The sequence below is a fragment of the Typopeltis vanoorti genome, chromosome 8 (assembly GCF_054136105.1).
Source record: "Typopeltis vanoorti isolate ZY-2024b chromosome 8, IOZ_Tvanoo_1.0, whole genome shotgun sequence".
Taxonomy (NCBI): domain Eukaryota; kingdom Metazoa; phylum Arthropoda; class Arachnida; order Uropygi; family Thelyphonidae; genus Typopeltis; species Typopeltis vanoorti.
Genome location: NC_143556.1, coordinates 142,802,280 through 142,820,157, shown reverse-complemented (window position 1 = coordinate 142,820,157; position 17,878 = coordinate 142,802,280). Strand labels below are relative to the sequence as shown.

The 17,878-nt window shown below is 36.4% G+C and overlaps 1 protein-coding gene across 1 annotated transcript in view; it reads left to right on the top strand.

The window, feature by feature from the left end:
* Window positions 1-17,878, top strand: part of Cad74A (cadherin 74A) — an 850,889-nt gene that overhangs the window by 545,617 nt on the left and 287,394 nt on the right. The window contains exon 28 of the mRNA XM_090396473.1: window positions 831-941. Within this exon, the coding sequence (XP_090252599.1) occupies window positions 831-941 (111 nt within the window). The remainder of the gene's footprint in view (window positions 1-830; window positions 942-17,878) is intronic.

Sequence of the window (17,878 nt, the reverse complement as noted above, 5' to 3'; positions counted from 1 at the left end):
TTGTATTTCTCACCCACAGTCATGCTACTCGTCTCTCTCTCTCTCTCTCGAGAGAGAAGTTGGCATTCACTTGTTTCTGATATAACATTGCCGAAGTCTGTTATGCTAATTTCAATATCCCCGAGTTTTTTCACATTTTCTATCTTTTAACCAGATACGCACTCCCTAGTCTCTCACAAACTGCATTTCTAACCACCAGGATACAAACAGGCTGGTGGTTAGAAATGCAGTTTCTAACCACCAGCCTGTTTGTATCCTGGTGGTTAGAAATGCAGTTTCTAACCACCAGGATACAAACAGGCTGGTGGTTAGAAACTGCATTTCTAACCACCAGCCTGTTTGTATCCTGGTGGTTAGAAATGCAGTTTCTAACCACCAGGATACAAACAGGCTGTGCTCTGCATACCATAAAATCCCATATTATACTGTGCAAAATCTAGCCTTTAGATGTGGATGACTTGGCAATAACATATTGGCACACTGAATTGTAGCTGCCACCATTATTCAAATTCTGCTCAGTGAACACTAACAAACAATACTATAATCATGCATCAAAATACAAATTCAACAAGTATAAACTATCCACAGGCTATACATACATTCTGTCTAGATTAGACTCCCTGTAAATTTAAAGTGAAAACTCTAATAAATTATAGTTAAGCAGCTTTTTTAATTGCCACTTGATAACACTATCAGTATTAATATATAATTATTATATAATAAATTCATACTTAATCCGTAAGCTTGTGAATATGTGAGCTGACATCTTTTATTTTTTCTCTGCTGCTCATAGGTTTCACTTTTTTTTTCTTTTTCCCTTTTTGTTTCAGATCATAATTGTTGCTCATGATTTTGGTCTCCCATCACAAGAAGCACACCGTGTGTTAAGAATTTTAGTGTTGGATGTTGATGATAGTGAACCACGGTTTAACAGACCACAAGTAAGCATTTAGCTCTTAACAGTTAATACTGTCAAATTTGAATTAAACACAAATTTGAAGTAACCATTTCTTCTCTCTTACTGTAAAATTTTATTTTGTATTATTTAGAAACATCTTTTGGCCAAAATTTGTTAAAGCACTACATTTAATTATGTATATATATTATCTTAATGGATATACTATTATATTATATTAACGGATATACTATTTTTAGCAATGACAGAAGAGATAGGGGAGGAGTTGGAGTGCTACTAATGATATCAGATGACTTAAATCTAGTTAGGGTAGAAATACAAGAAAACAGTGATGGTAACAATATCCCACATAGTAATGAGTTTGAGTCTATTTGGTATGAAGTGGAGGTTAACAGAATGAAATATATGGTAAGGGACGAAGAAATGCATTTCTAATTTAGCCTTATGGGTATACCAAGCAAATGATCATTATGGGTGACTTTAATTTTCCAAACATTGATTGGAGAGAAGAGAAAGCTCATGATCAGAAAGAACAGGAATTTATTGAATTGTTGCGAGATAACTTTCTCAAGTAGCATGTGAAAAAAGGAACTTTAGGTCAAAGAGTGTTGGATTTGCTCATAGCATCAGAAGGGATCTCTGTTAAGAATATGGTTATTTTACCACCAATTGATGACAGTGATCATGCTGTTCTTTCTTGGGAAGTATATACTTGTATTGAAGCTCTGATTAAATCAAGCTGCATGCTGAATTACAAAACTGGAAATTATGATCAACTTAGAAGAATACTATCTTTGGTCCCATGGTATCAGTTACTGAATGGAAAAAATGTCAGCAATGCATGGGAATCTTTGAAAAAGTGCTTGAATGAGGCGGTATCTGAATGTATCCCTAGTGTTTGAAGAATAAATGGTTGGGAGTGAAATGGATGTGCAGCCTTATTAAGCTAGAGATAGATCCACGAGAAGAAGATGATGTGGAAAGAATATCGTGAGAATAAGAGTGAGAGGAGTTATGAAATATATAAAGCTCAGGCCAGAAAAGTAACAAGTGTTGTGAGAAAAGCTAAAACGGAGTATGAAAAGAAATTGACCATGCAAGTTAAAGGCAATCCAAAAGAATTTTGTCGTTATGTTGCAAGCAAAAGAAAGAATGAATGTGGAAGAATAACTTTATTGAATGCAGATGGTACACGAGTGTCGTAAGCTAAGGAGATTGTTCAGTTAATGAGTACTCACTTGGCTAAGATATATCAACCAGGTGTATGTAGCATGGTGCTACTGCTACATTGGATGAAAAGTTAAGAGGTTCATGAAAATGAGGTTGAAGAGCTCTTGCATAACCTGGATAAGAATTTGTCAATAGGGACAGATAGAATATCTGCCTGTGTGTTAAAGGAATGTTCAGCTGAATTGGCTAGGCCTTTCACACATTTGTATAACTGGAGTCTCAGCTCAGGAATGATACCTCAGGAATGGAAGGAATGTATGATAGTTCCATTGCACAAGGGTGGTGCAAAAACTGATGTTTCTGACTACCGACCTATTAGTATCTCTAGCATGGTAATGAAGATTTTAAAGAAGTTGATAAGAACTCGCATACAGAAATGGGTAGGCAAGCATTCTATACTCTGCAGAGAATAGCATGGGTTTACTGAAGGAAGGTCATGTTTTAGCAATTTGCTCATATTTTATAACAATGTTACAGCCAAGTTGGATAAAGGGAATGGATACACTATGATAATGTTGGATTTTTCTAAGGCATTTGATAGGCTGTTGCGTAAACCAGAGAATATGGGATTGGAACATAATCTATTGACTTGGATCAGGGGATGGTTGACAGACAGATATCAAAAAGTGGTATATAGTGGGTGTGAATCTGCCAGATTTAAGGTAACCAGTGGTGTGTCTCAGGGTTCAATCCTTGGGCCATTATTGTTCAATCTATACATTAATGACATCAAGCAGGGTCTATCATCAGATTGCAATTGTTTGATGATGATGCAAAGATAGGCAGGGCAATCGATGCTACTGATATTCAGCAATTACAAAATGATTTGAATAGACTGGAAATCTGGGAAACGAAAAAAGGCTGTCAGTTTAATGTTAGTAAGTGTAAAGTTATGCACTTTGGCGTGATTAGAGTTTCAGCAGCATATTATAATAGCTGGGTTATGCTACAAGAAACTGAAAAGGCAAGGGATGTTGGTGGATAAGAATTTAAAGTTCAAAGGTCACATAGCAAAAGTTGCAAATACAATCAGAGGATAATTGCTATGTTGAAGCGAACCTTGACATGTAAGAATAAGGAAGTAATTTTGCCTCTTTATCAGGCTTTGATAAGACCGCACTTGGATTACTGTGTGCAGATTTGGTCTCCTAGGTTCCAAGTAGATAAATAAGCAAAGGATGCAAAGAAGAGTTACAAAGATTATATCCAGATTATGGGATTTAGATTATGAGGACAGATTGCAAGTGTGTGTGGATTACAGACTCTGGTTAACAGAGTCTGTTAACCAGACTGGGTGTATGGGTGTTATAGCATTTTAACTAATGAAATTTTTCATTATATGGAAGGTGAGGAGAGAACAAAGGGGCATCCATGGAAGTTAAATTTATTTGCAGTCAACAGAGTCTGTTAACCAGACTGGGTGTATGGGTGTTATAGCATTTTAACTAATGAAATTTTTCATTATATGGAAGGTGAGGAGAGAATAAAGGGGCATCCATGGAAGTTAAATTTATTTGCAGTCAAGAAAGGGGTAAGAGCTAGGTTTTTCTCCCAGAGAGTAGTGAGTGAGTGGAATAATTTGCCCTTACAGGTAGTGAGTGCATCCAGTGTGAATGAATTCAAGGGTAGTTATGATAGCTGGGTTGGGTAATTTACAGCCTTCCTTGATGAGTCCTTGACTCCCAGTAGGTCTCAGATAATAATAATAATCTTAAATTCTATATAGTGAAAATAAAGTACATTTAATGCAGAATTAGGTTGCACACACTTCTCATTTATATTCTCATATCATTTTTAGCACATATCATTTTCCTGCAAAAAGACAGGCTTTTCTACCTAAGCAAATGCATTTATTACAAAACTTGATTGATATGCACAGTAATCTGTCAATTATTGATTATGCTGGAATATCAGTTTGTTGGACAGTTAAATTGGGGGTTAATGGTAACTGAATTCTATTGTATCTGAGTCAGTTGAGATTCCTACCCATTCAAGGATCATTTGAGAGACTATTTTGAGGAGTGTTTGAGATTTAGATTATTTGAGGGACAAATAATCTAAATCTCGTGGTATTTCAAATTCATATTTTATCCCTAGTGAAATGAACTATGATCTTTTTTGTGTAACATGAAATTATTATTATTATTATTATTACCCAAAGACCTCATGGATTCAAAGACTCATCTGGGAGGCCCTTTTATCACACACTCACTGCTCATCATACCGTGCCTTGAACGCATTCAAACTCCTTGCAGACACCACACTCTCAGGCAAGGCATTCCAATCATTCACAACTCTGCACGAAAAAAACCTCCCTCTCACACCCTCTTTATACAGTTTCCAGGGATGACTTCTGGTTCTCCCCCGATCTCCCACTATTTTCTGTAGAACTTCTCCATTATTGATCCTATAACAACCCCTTACCAACTTATAGGTCTCTATCATATCTCCCCTCTTCCTCCTGTCCACCAGACTCTGCATATTACATCTTCTCAATCTTTCCTCATACTCCACATTCCAGAGGTCAGAGACTACCTTAGTTATTCACCTTTGGACCCTTTCCAACATCTCTTCATCCTTCTGAAAACAGGTGACCAAATCTGGATACAATAGTCCATGTGTGGCCTAATCAAAGCCCTATACAATGGAACATGAATCTCCCTTGTACTTCTACACATCAGTGTTCTCCACATCATTCCCAGAAGTCTTTGTGTTATTTTCACAATTTTGGCTATGTGTCCCCTAAATTTCAGATCCCTATCCATTATCACCCCCAGATCTCTTATTTCTTCCACCTCCAACAATATATCCTCACCAAGCATAAATTCTGCATCCCATCTTTGTTTTCCAAATTTTAAAACCTTACATTTTGCAAGAAAGAGACAAAGAAAAAATGGGACATGACTGGAACCAGAGCCGACAAGGAGGCATATAGATTAGTGAAGAAACATGCAAAGAGAGCTGTGGCAAGGGCGAAGGCGACGGCAGTTGAAGAGGTTTATGAAGTACTGGAGAGAAACGGTGGTGAAGCTAAGCTGTTGAGAATAGCGAAAGCTAGACATAAGGCCTCGAAAGACATAGCATCAGTTAAGCAGATAAAGGATGCCACAGGATAGTACTACAAGAGGAGGACAAAATCAGAGGAAGATGGGAAGAATATTTTCGTAATCTACTAAATGAGGAGAATCCAAGAGAGAGGTGTGAGGATGGAGAGGCAAACGAAGGATCGGTGCAGGACATAAGCAGACAGGAAGTGTATTGGCATTGAGAAAAACGAAGAATGGAAAGGCTGCGGGGGGGACCAGAAACCTGGAGAATTGTGGAGAAGCTTGGGCAGTGAGGGTGTAGACATGTTATGGGATCTGATGAGGAAAGTAGCCCAACAGGAAAAGATACCAGAGGAATGGAGCAAAAGCATTCTTGTCCCAATCTACAAGGGAAAAGAAGATGTTCAAGATTATGGCAACTATAGAGGGATCAAGCTGATGACACACACGTTGAAGATATGGGGAAAGAGTAATTGAAGGAAGGATACGACAGGAAACAAAAAAATTGGTGAGGAGCAGTTTGGATTTATGTCAGGAAGAGCAATATTTGTGCTAAGGCGATTGATGGAGAAATATAGGGAGATGCAGGCAGAGTTCATATGGTGTTTATAGACCTGGAAAAGGCATACGACAGAGTGGCCAGACAGGCGGTATGGAGGTGTATGTGGAATAAGGGGGTGTCGGAAAAGTATGTGAGGTTGGTGAAGGAGATGTATGAGGGAGCAAAAACTCAGGTTAGGTCTAGTGTCGGCATGACAGAGGAGTTCTCCATTGTCGTAGGTCTCCATCAGGGATCAGCTCTGAGCCCCTACATCTTTGATCTGGTCATGGATGTACTAGTGGAGGACGTCAAGAAGGAGGTACCATGGGGCATGATGTTTGCCGATGATATTGTTCTCTGTGAATCATTCCGAGAGAAGCTCGAAAAGACCCTGGAAGAGTGGAGAAAGGTATTGGATGAGAGAGGCATGAAAATTAACTGGGTAAAGACCGAATATATATCAATGGGGAGTGACGAGGATATGATCATGTGACTCCAGGGTGAAAGGTTAACTTCAGGGAAGAAATTCAAGTACCTCGGGTCGGTTGTTGAGAGGAATGGTGACCTGGATGAGGAAATACAGCACCGAATAACATGTGGCTGGATGAACTGGAGGAAGATGAGTGGGATCCTGTGCAACAAGAGAGTGAGTTGTAAGATGAAAGGAAAGCTGTATAAGATGGTGGTGAGGCTGGCGATGCTCCATGGGGTGGAGACGTGGCCTATAATAAAGGCACAGGAGAGGAAAATAGAGGTGGTGGAGATGCGGATGTTGAGATGGATGAGTGGTGTGACAAAGAAGGACAGGATAAGGAATGACTACATCAGAGGGACGATCAAGGTGGGACCGATCGGTAAGAAGGTACAAGAAAGCAGGCTGAGGTGGTTCGGTCATGTAGAGAGGAGCGAGGAGTATGTTGGTAAACGAGTGGAGCTTATGGAGGTGGAGGGAAGGAGGAAAAGAGACAGGCCCAAACTCAGATGGAGGGATAAGGTGGCAGAGGATCTTAGGGAGAAAAGATAGACTCGGGAAGATACCCTGGACCGGAGAATCTGGAAGAAGAAGATTAAAGATGGGAACACCGACCCTGTTTAACATGGGATAAGGCATAGCGAAAGAAGAACATTTTGCAATATTGAACTCACATCCCCATTTCCGTGCCCAATCACTCAAAAATGCTTTATACAATTTATTAATGTCTAGCCTAGCCAGTTGTAAGAAATTAACAGAACTGTATCATTTCTGCTGTAGTAGTAGTAGTCTTAATAATAATAATTATTATTATCATATGAACTACTGTCAATATAAGAACACATTAATATTCAATTACATTGTACATCATCCATAACCAATATTATTAAAATGTTCTAAAAAAAGTTTACTTATTTTTATAGCATTATAAATACATACATAAAAATGCAAAATATAGAAATCAGATTATCATATATGTATGTTTATGTGAAAATATTTATATTGAGATATTTATGTTTCAAATGATTAAAGTTTTACTTCAAAACTAAACATAGTGTTTTTAATTTATTTCCCTATACGTCATTTTGGCTTTTTGTAATTTTTTTTAAAAAAGCTATGCAGTAATTACCAACATTTTGGAAAAATTGTGCCATTTATAACATAATAAATCTAAAAGCATGTTTTGAAAGATATGGCAACATAATTAATTAAATTGGAATTTAATTAAAAGTGTATCCTCATTGAACAAAGTTTTAATTTTTTTAAACAAATAAATAAGATGATATAATTATGTTACTACTTACTTTTAATGAGATGGTTGAGTTTCTCGGCCCTTGCATAGTTGCTGGATATCTGGCTCAATATTGGTCAACTTCAATCGAAGATCGGCATGCACACTAAGACGATTTCTGTATTTTTTTTTTATACGAAGGAGCGATGAAAATCCTTTCTCACAAAGATAGGTCATAGAAAACTACAGGACGATTTTCAATGCTTCTTCAGATAATTCCAGAAATTCATTTCTCACTGAAGGCGAGATCCAAAATCGGGAGAAACCAAGAACACGGAACTGCATTTTAAGTACAGTCACTTGAAAGCTCAATTAACTGTTCCTTTTTCGATAACGAAAGATCGTTCTCGTGACTGCAAGCCAGAAATAGATCGCGAACCCACATAAATTTCTTATAAAAGTTATTCGGAAAATATGTTTCAAAATTCTTTTTCAGATTTTTGAGGTGATCACAAACCTTTTCCACAAACTCAGAATGAAAAAAAATATTATTTTCCACTAAAAATGATTCCAATGTTGGAAAAGGTGCAAATTGTCTGTCTTTTATATAATTAATCCATAAAACCAGTTTTTTCTCGAATACCTGTATTTTGTTGCAGGCATCAAGAACAGTTAAAGAATTTTCCTGAAGGGAGAGATTTAGTTCATTTAATTTCGAAAAATTGTCTGAAAGATAGGATACTGTTGATAACCATGCTTCGTCAACAAGGAGTGAAGCAAAATCAGAATTATGTTCACTTACAAATAATAAAACTTCATGCCTTAATTGAAATAACCATGTTAGTACTTTGCCCCTGAAAGCCAGTGAATTTCAGAATGAAGTCAAAGTTGTGTATATTCACTGCCCATTTCATCACAGAGTACTCAAAATAACCTGTTATTTAACAGTCGAGCATTAATAGCATTAACTAGCTTGACAGCAAATTCTGGTGGCATTCCTTTGGAGGCTAACGCTTCCCTATGTATGAAACAATGCACCCAATTCATATTATTATTATTATTATTATTATTGTTCTGGGAAACTCCAAGGAGTCGACAGACTCATCGAGGGAGGCCCTAACATCATGTAAAGAACAACTATTCAACATTCACACAGTATCTATCATACCTTGCCTTGAACTCATTCAGGGTCATAGCACCCACAACAGACTCTGGAAGCTTATTCCACTCATTCACCACTCTCCAAGTAAAAAACCTAGCTCTAACACCCTTGTCAACCACGCTCTTGCCCAGCTTCCATGCATGGCCCCTAGTCCTCCCACCACCAGTCATATTTTCAAAATATCTTCTGGATCAATCGTATAAAAACACTTCAGTAATTTGAATGTCTCAATCATATCACCCCTCCTTCGCCTATCGTCCAATTTCTGCAACCCACAAATCTTCAACCTATTCTCATAAGGTTCATTCCACAGACCTGCTATCATCTTGGTCACTCGTCTCTGGACCCTCTCCACTTCCTCCCCATCACGAAGAAACCCTGGTGCCCATAACTGGGCACAGAAGTCCAGATGGGGTCTTATCAAGGCTCGATACAGAGGAACAACAACTTATTTGTTCTCTGCATGTTAAAGTATTTTTCAGAAGCCAAGTGATTTGGTGAGCTGTTTTATTCACTTTTGCAATGTGCCCCCTAAACTTCAACTCCCTATCCACCAACACTCCCAAATCCCTGACCTCATCAATCTCCTGGAGTATGGTTCCACCAATGCAATATACTGCTGATATTCTTTTCACCCCAAAGTGGCATAACCTTACACTTTGCCACATTAAATTGACATCCATTTTTCCAAGCCCAGTCCTCCAAACTATCCAAATCATCCTGTAAAATTTTGACATCCTGTGCACTCACAATTGCTCTACCCAACATTGCATCATCAGCAAACAAGTGAACACTTCCTCTGAAATCCTTTCCAATATGATTGATGAACAAATTGAAAAGCAGTGGTCCAAGAACAGAGCCCTCGTCCCTCCACTAGTCACAAGATGTCTTTTAGACTCCACTCCTGAATAAACCACTCTCTGGTATCTCTCCTTCAACCACCCTCCTATCCGTCTCACCAACCCTATATCTATCCCCATCTGCTCCAGTTTACTGATTAGGGTTCCATGTGGTATCCTATCAAAGGCCTTGGCAAGGTCCAGTAGTATCACTGTAAACCCATTACCCCTATCCAGTTCAGCCGTCATTGTGTTATAAAACGTGAACAAGTTATTGAGGCACGATCTACCCTTCACAAAACCATGTTGTTCCCCATACAATATCCCATTTTCATCTATTCAATCCTGTATTATTTTCTTGACTAATTTCTCTAAGACCTTGACAATGATTCCTGATATGCTAATCAGTCGGTAATTTACAACAGCAGTCTTGGAACCACCTTTATGCAGCGGAACTATTTTCCCCTCTTTCCACCTGCTCGGGACTAACCCAGACCCGAGACTTAAATTAAACAAAATGGTCAAGGGTACTGACAATTCTTTAGCTGCTTCTTGTACGACACGAGCTGGTATACCATCTAATCCCACAGATGTATTGACATTGAGGTTATGCAATAGACTACTCACCTCCACTTCATTCACCACAATTCCCATATAATCTATTGGTTTATTTGTTTCTGCAATGTCACCACCTGGATGATATATTCTTGCAAAGTGCTCACTCAATAACTCAACTATCTCAACTGATTCAGTTACCTCCCTACCATCGGCATTCTTTAAAATTATTCTGCCATGTACATTTTTCCTTTTACTTGCTACATATCTAAAAAACTGTTTAGGATTCTCTTTAGCCTGCATGGCCATTGTTCTTACGTAATCCTTTTTTGTTTTTCTTACCACACTCGTTACCCTTCTGGCTGCGCTTTATACCATTCATGTGCTTGCCAGTCACCTTTCTCCTTAAATTCCCTCCATAGTTGTTTCTTTTTTTGCAGCTCAAGCTTAATGGTGTTATTCATCCATTTAACCCCTACTTGATTTATTATTTGGACTCTAGGTATACAGTCAGCCATTGCTTCAAGCAAGCACTTCTTAACTACCTCCCATGCACTATCAACTTCTAGTCCTTGCAGTTGTACATGCCATGGCACTGAACCAATCAAACTCCTAAGCTTGTCATACTTTCCAGCCCGATAATTCCACATGTACCCTGTCTTAATTGAAAATTCTACACCTTAGCCACCTCCCAAGTCAAGACCCTATGATCACTCTCACCGATTGGTGGCAATGTGGTCATATTTGTTACAGCCAAATCCTCTGATGTAATTACTAGGTCAAGCACTCTCTGACCCCTAGTATTTTCCATTACATGCTGTCGCAGATAGTTATCCCTTAATAACCGTATAAAATCCAATTCCTTCCTCCTGTGTATCCTCTCCTCACTCCAATCAATGCGACCATAGTTGAAATCTCCCATAATAATCATCCTCCTTCCACTCATTTCTTCTAGTTGCTTGTGCACACTGTCACCACCATCTTTTCCATCACCTGGTCTATAGCAGCACCCAATTGTATATTTAGTTCTGCTAGCCACAATCTCACACCAAATGGCCTCAAATGTGCTCTTTTCTCTATCCTGCAATTCAACTTCTATTCTCCTTGGCTGTAGCTCATCAGCTATCATCAACAATACCCCTCCCCCATTTTATTCTCTCTGTCATTCCTGAACACACCGTACCCATCACATTCAATCCCACTAGCTATATCATCTACAGTCAGCCATGTTTCACTAATACCAATAACCTGTGGTCTGGAAGTGCCAACCATGGCCAAAAACTCTTCCTTCTTGTTCCTAATACTCCTAGTATTAGTGTACATGAATTTAAGACCTTCATTAGCCCCAACCCTACCTTGATGCCTTTTATTAACTATCCCACTCCTTATTTGCTTTGGCATATTATATTCATTCTTACATTCAACTGCCTCCCTAAGGACTGTATATCTACTCCCCCCCCTTAACAAATCTAGTTTCCCTGAATTTGCACATCCACTACATTCAGCAACACTTTCTCAAGTCTTCTTACACCATAACCATTCAAATGCAAGCCATCCATCTTATATAGATCCTTTTGCCCATCAAACTCACTCCACAAGTCCACAAATTCCACACCACTCGTTATACATAACCCACGCATAAAGTCATTTGTAATTATGGCCCTCCTTTTAAACATTTCACTGTCATACCGTGGCAAAAGACTAATCATTCTAACTCTCTCACTCTTTTCTTTTGCTACCTCAATCAATTCATTCAGGTCTTCTATCATTTCCATTTTATCTCCTTTCAAATCATTCGTACCTGCCAGAACAATCATTTCTTTCACCCTTTCCTTTTACTCTCTAATAGACTCAGTTACATCCTTTATGGTCACACCAGGTTGGTATGATTTTGTCAAATCCTCTACTAACACACCTCGTACTAACGAGTCTCCATACAGCACTCTATCCTTCATTTTGTTCATGTTCACATTCATACGTCTATTTTTCCTGTCATACCTGTTATTATTGGTTGGTTCATTCAGTCGACTTTTGTTCATGCACTCTAGCTGCTGTTTTGTCCTTTCTATCGCACCATTCAACAACGCGATCTCACTCAATGCATCTATCTCATCTTTTTTATTCTCTGAGAAACCATTAATACTATCATTCACACTCTCACAATTCTCATGTACAACCTTGCCGTTTCTTGTCATATCCCTATTTTCTTCATTCTGAAGTTTGACAAAAATATCACACTCACGATCCGATATACACTTCAATTCCTCATTCTCTCTACATTTTCCACACACATTCAATCCTTTATTATCATCTATCCACACTCCGACCGCAAAGCGTACATTTCACAGCTAGTACACTGACTCATTTCTTTTATACTACCGTTCTTTGATAAAGATGGCGAACCATCATTACTGGCCGCCATTTTCCTTCGTACAGGTGCCATACTTACTTGAAACGTGTTTTATCAAATTATAAGTTATAACACCCAAACAGATGCACTAAAATACGCAAGGCAAACAAAACTATACAATATTAAGTAATTTTATCAACGATAACTGAAAATAATACTTATCTTATCAGGAGCTTGCACGAACACTACACACTACGATATAACCTCGACCCATGTCAAGATATCCGGATCTACTTCTTTGACCTTAGAAACAACCCTACTATGCCTGCCTGTAAGAGCATGAGCTCCATCCGAACAGAAGCATGTACATTTTCCCAATGGATCACTTTGTGTATTGTTGTTATCATGCACACATAAATGCTGTTATCTTGCGCATATCTTATGTATCATATTAATTGCGCATCATTTGTAACATCAGTAGTCTCGTCTATTTGTAACGCATAATAAGGGCTCTTCTTAACTCTTTCGATTAACTGAGATTCTACCTCACCTGCCATATCATTAATTCTGTGTACCGACAGTGTCATTTGAATGAATAATCAAATCAACATCTTTTAGTAACTTGTTGCCGAACATAGTTTTTACCACAACTTTTATAGCTGGAAGTAGTAAATTTTCCCTGATACAATGAGGTTTCCATGTTTTTGCTATGTGCAAACTTGAAAGATAGGATGCTTCCAGTGCTTTGCTATTAATGGAACTCATGGCTGAAAATTATAGTCGCTAAAAAAATTCAATTGGCTTATTTGTCACTTCCCAATGTTTAGTTTCTAAATGTTGTCAGAGTTTTGCAGGTTCCATGCACTCGTTTCACAATACTTCATAACACAAAACACATTGAGGTTTCTGTTCACTTTCATTTCCACACCAAGTAAACCCGATTCCAAATATGAACTTTTATTTTTCCCAGGGCCAGTGGAAGCAGGCATGCGGTTCATGCGGGTGCTGCTACGAAGGAGGCATTGCCGCTGGGGCATGGTTCATAAGTTCATTTTTAAGAAACAAAATTTTTATCATAAAAACAAAAAATTCTTAGAATGATCAATATTAAAATAAATAAGGCCGGATACACCGAATAAAAATTTAAAAAAAATTGTATATTGCCACCTCTTTGATCAGCCGGCTGTTTACAATTTTGCAGCAAGAGCCGGCTGAACTTGATTGCAGTATGTTGTGTCTACTACAGTCTATCTAAAGTGAAACGGTGAACGGTTTTTATCCGCAGAAACGAATTTTCATACAAAACATTTGTTGTTAGTTAACCAGTCATATGGTACACATCTCAGTAGGCTACTGACAGTAGTGCAGTGTGGACTATTATTTCGTCTGTGACATGTTGTGTAATAATTTCTTCTGGGTATAAAATAGAAATGGAATCAAAAATTTTTAAAAAAAGTTATCCAGTGCACAAAATAGTAAGTGACATGCTGCAAAAGAAGCAGATATTAAGAAACAAACTGGAGCTCTTAATAAATTTGTTAAAATATTAAAATATTCTGATGCAGATTGTAACCAACTCGATACATCAGAAATCAGAGTTGAAGAACCATGCACATCATCCAGTTTGCATGAAAGTACTATTGCAACTGTTGAACAAGATAACAAACGCATGATTTAAGTGGAAAAGAGTTAGGAGAAGATTTAGTTGTAGTTGACCACAAAATAATATAGTATTAGTCTCTGTAAATTTAGAAGATCCAGGTGAATGAGGAAATATTGATGAAAAATTATGAGTTGTTTTAATTGAAATAGGGCCTGTTCAAAAGAAACATATAATATATCCCAGAGATACATATGGTCGTAAATTTGGCAACATGTATTATAATAGAAAAATGGAAAACGGGGAGCTCGTGCTAAGAACATGGCTCATTTATTCCGAAACTTTAAATTCTGTTTTTTGCTTTTGTTGCAAACTTTTCGCACCTACCGAATCAAGTAGTCTTGCAGAAAGTTATAACGATTGGAGGAATGCAAATACAACTTTGCATAGATATGAGACGAGTTTAACTCACTTGAAAAATTTCTTAAAATGGAAGTAACTTGATAAAAATTTAAAAAACAAAACTACTATTGATTGCCAGACTCAAAGCACGTATGAAATGGAAAAGAAACATTGGACGAGTGTTTTAGAATGCTTGATTGAAATTATAAAATTACTTTATAGACAAAATTTAACTTTTTGCTGATCATCTGATAAATTATACGAAAGGAATAATGGCAATTTTTTAAAATTAGTCGAACTTTTTGCGAAGTTTGATCCCATTATGGAAAACCATGTTGAAAGGACCCTACAATGAAACAATAGAGTACACTATTTGTATAAAGACAGTCAAAATGAAATATTGGAAACTTTAAGTAACACAATCAGGAATGAAATTTTATTATCCATTCATAAATCTAAATATTATTCCATAATTTTAGACTGCACACCTGATGCAAGTAAAACAGAAGAACAAATGACCATTATTATTCGCTTTGTTTTCCCTGATCTTGACAATGGAATTGTCAAGATCAGGGAAAACCTATTAGGTTTTGCAGATATTTCAGATTCTAGGACGTGGTTTATCTGCAACAATAATGGAACAACTGGAAAAATGGAACATTCCCATTGAAGACATGCGAGGTCAAGGGTATGACAATGGGACAAATATGAAAGGGAAAAAAATATGGGCTCCAAAATTTGCTTTTGAACAAAAATCCTTGAGCATTTTATGTGCCATGTACTGCTCATACTCTAAATTTGATCATTAACGATGCAACCAAAGAATGAATACAATTTCTTTTCCTCTTACAAACATTGGGCAATCCTTTTAAAGTTCGTAAAAATTTTAACATGGAAACAGCCATCAGAAACGTGATAGGAAAGTAAAATTAAATCAATCTGCCCTCTACGATATCAATTAGGAAACATTTACGATGCACTTTTTTGAAATTTGGAATAATGAAAATTTTAATAAAGAAACTCAGCATGAAGCACAAGCATTATGTGCCTAAAATAAAGGAATACAAATTTATTTGCACTCTTATAACTTGGCATGATTTGCTTAACAGAATAAACCCTGTGAGTAAAATGCTTCAAGACAAAAATATGAACATTACGCTTGCTTTAGAATCTATCGAAAACTTAAAAATATTCTTACAAGAGTATCGATCAGATACAAATTTTACAAAATACAAAAATGAAGTTTGCCGATGAAAGAAGACGCGACAATTTGACTACGAGCATCGTGACGAAACACCACAATCGTCAGAAAATAAATTTAGAGTGAAGGCGTTTTATTTTGCTTCTAGATGTTGCAATGTGTTCGTTAATTGAACGTTTTGAACAACTAAAAACATATTATGTTAATTTCAGTTTCTTGTATAGATTACTACAAATTAATAATGATGATTTACGAAAAAATTGTGATGATTTAGTGATTCTCTCGAAGGACGGTGACAATAAAGACATAAATGCAATAGAATTAATGATGAGTTATGTGCTTTACGGGATATTTTTCGGAAGGATAATTTAAATATTCAAAATCCTTTCGATATTCTTAATTTTATTGTGACCAATAATTTATCTTTCTCCAACTTTTCAATTGCTTTAAGAATACTATTAACCTTACCTGTCAGTGTAGCGAGGGGTAAACGTTCCTTTTCCAAGTTGAAATTGATTAAAACCTATTTAAGAACAGGTTTTAATCAATGTCACAAAAAAAAGGCTTGTTAGTTTGGCGTTAATTGCTATTGAAAGTGATATATGTGTGGAATTAGACGTTAAGACCATTATTTCTAATTTTGTGAATATGAAATCAAAAACCCTAAAATTTTAATTTAAAAAATTTCAAGTATATTTATGTAATTTAATTTATTTTCTGTTATTCTGTTGAGATGTTATTTTTTGAATACTTATTAAATGGTCTAATTATTTCTGAATTCTTTTCTTATTTTCTCATCTATCTTGAGTTTCTTTTATTTTCCTAAAAGATAGATCCACTTATAAAAATTATTAAAAATTTTTTACAAATTACTAAGAATTTAGTAACTTGTAAAATGCAAGAATTTTTTAAACTTTAGTTCAGATAAATTTTAACTTTAATTAAAATTCGTTTTTATTTTGTTAGTGATTCAGGTTAGTGAGAAGGCTATAATCCCTGTATCATTATATTCAACAATTAAAGTGAAGTGGCTTTATCAAAATTTGCTTTAACTTTTGAGAATTTTTTTAATATTTGGGTTTTTAATGATTATCCTGCCTAGTCAACAATCCCAGTTTCTTACATTTAGCGAACCAACGTGTGGCTGTTCTGTCAAAATTTATATAAGAAATTTCAAATAATTAAATTTTTATCATTCCAACACATGCCCGGATCGTTACAAGGGTGGTTAGATAGAAATTGCATGTGGGCGACAAAGACCCTAGCACCGGTTCTGATATTTCCTACTGTATTTTTTCTTTGAACTGCTTGTTTCTTGTACTTTAATAGTATCAGATTTACTGGCCGTTACAACACATGTATTACAATTAGGTTTAGCATTACCTGTTTCATTTGCTCTTCTTTTCAAAGTCCTAGTTCTAAACCACTTTTCCATTATTAAAAAAGTTTCCGAAAAATATATAAATACTGGGGTTAACTCACGACCCACTTTGTTCAAGTATCACTTATCACTTCTGAAGATATACGTAGCCTTGGTTGAAGGAAACCTTCAATAATAAAAATTAATACACCACAAGCAATTGGTTGAAATGTGGATAACACATGTTCACTTCAAATCTCATAAACCAGCAAGGGAATGTGGAAGCAATAAAACTATATTATTTTTCACTTTACTCCTCTTTTATTATTCGTCATTCTGCAGCTACAAATTTAGCAGCAGAATGACAAATAATAAAATAGGGGTGAAGTGAAAAACAATATAGTTTTATTGCTTCCAATAAAACTATATTGTTTTATTGGAAGCAATAATTGTTTCATTGTTCCGCCTTTGAACATTCTGTTGCTATTTGTTGGTTTTTGAAGGCTCCATTTGATTTCAATAATTTTTACTTATTCAATTTTAATATGTTTTGTTTGGATAATTAAAAAAAAAGTATTTAATTAATTTAAGTCTGCCTGCGGACCACCTGTCCCATCGCCGTGGACCACAGTTTGAGAAACACTGGGATAAAGGATTAAACAAGTATATAATTTCTTGGTTTCTTTAATTTATACCATGACAGTCCCATCTAGCTATTTGTATTTTTTTTCCATAGGAAATAACATGCATATATGGTCAATCTGAAATCATTTATTCAGGGGATAAATGTGGCTTAATAAGATCAAGGATCTTTTTCAAATGTACCTTGGTAAAAAGTGAGGTGATATCAAAACTGACCATGATGTCAAAATCAGTAATAGTCAGACTTTCAGTCTTTTAAAGTGCAAAGAATTTTTAATAGATGAGAGAGAGAGAGAGTTGCCTGTAAGGAAGTAAAGTGATTTGAATGAA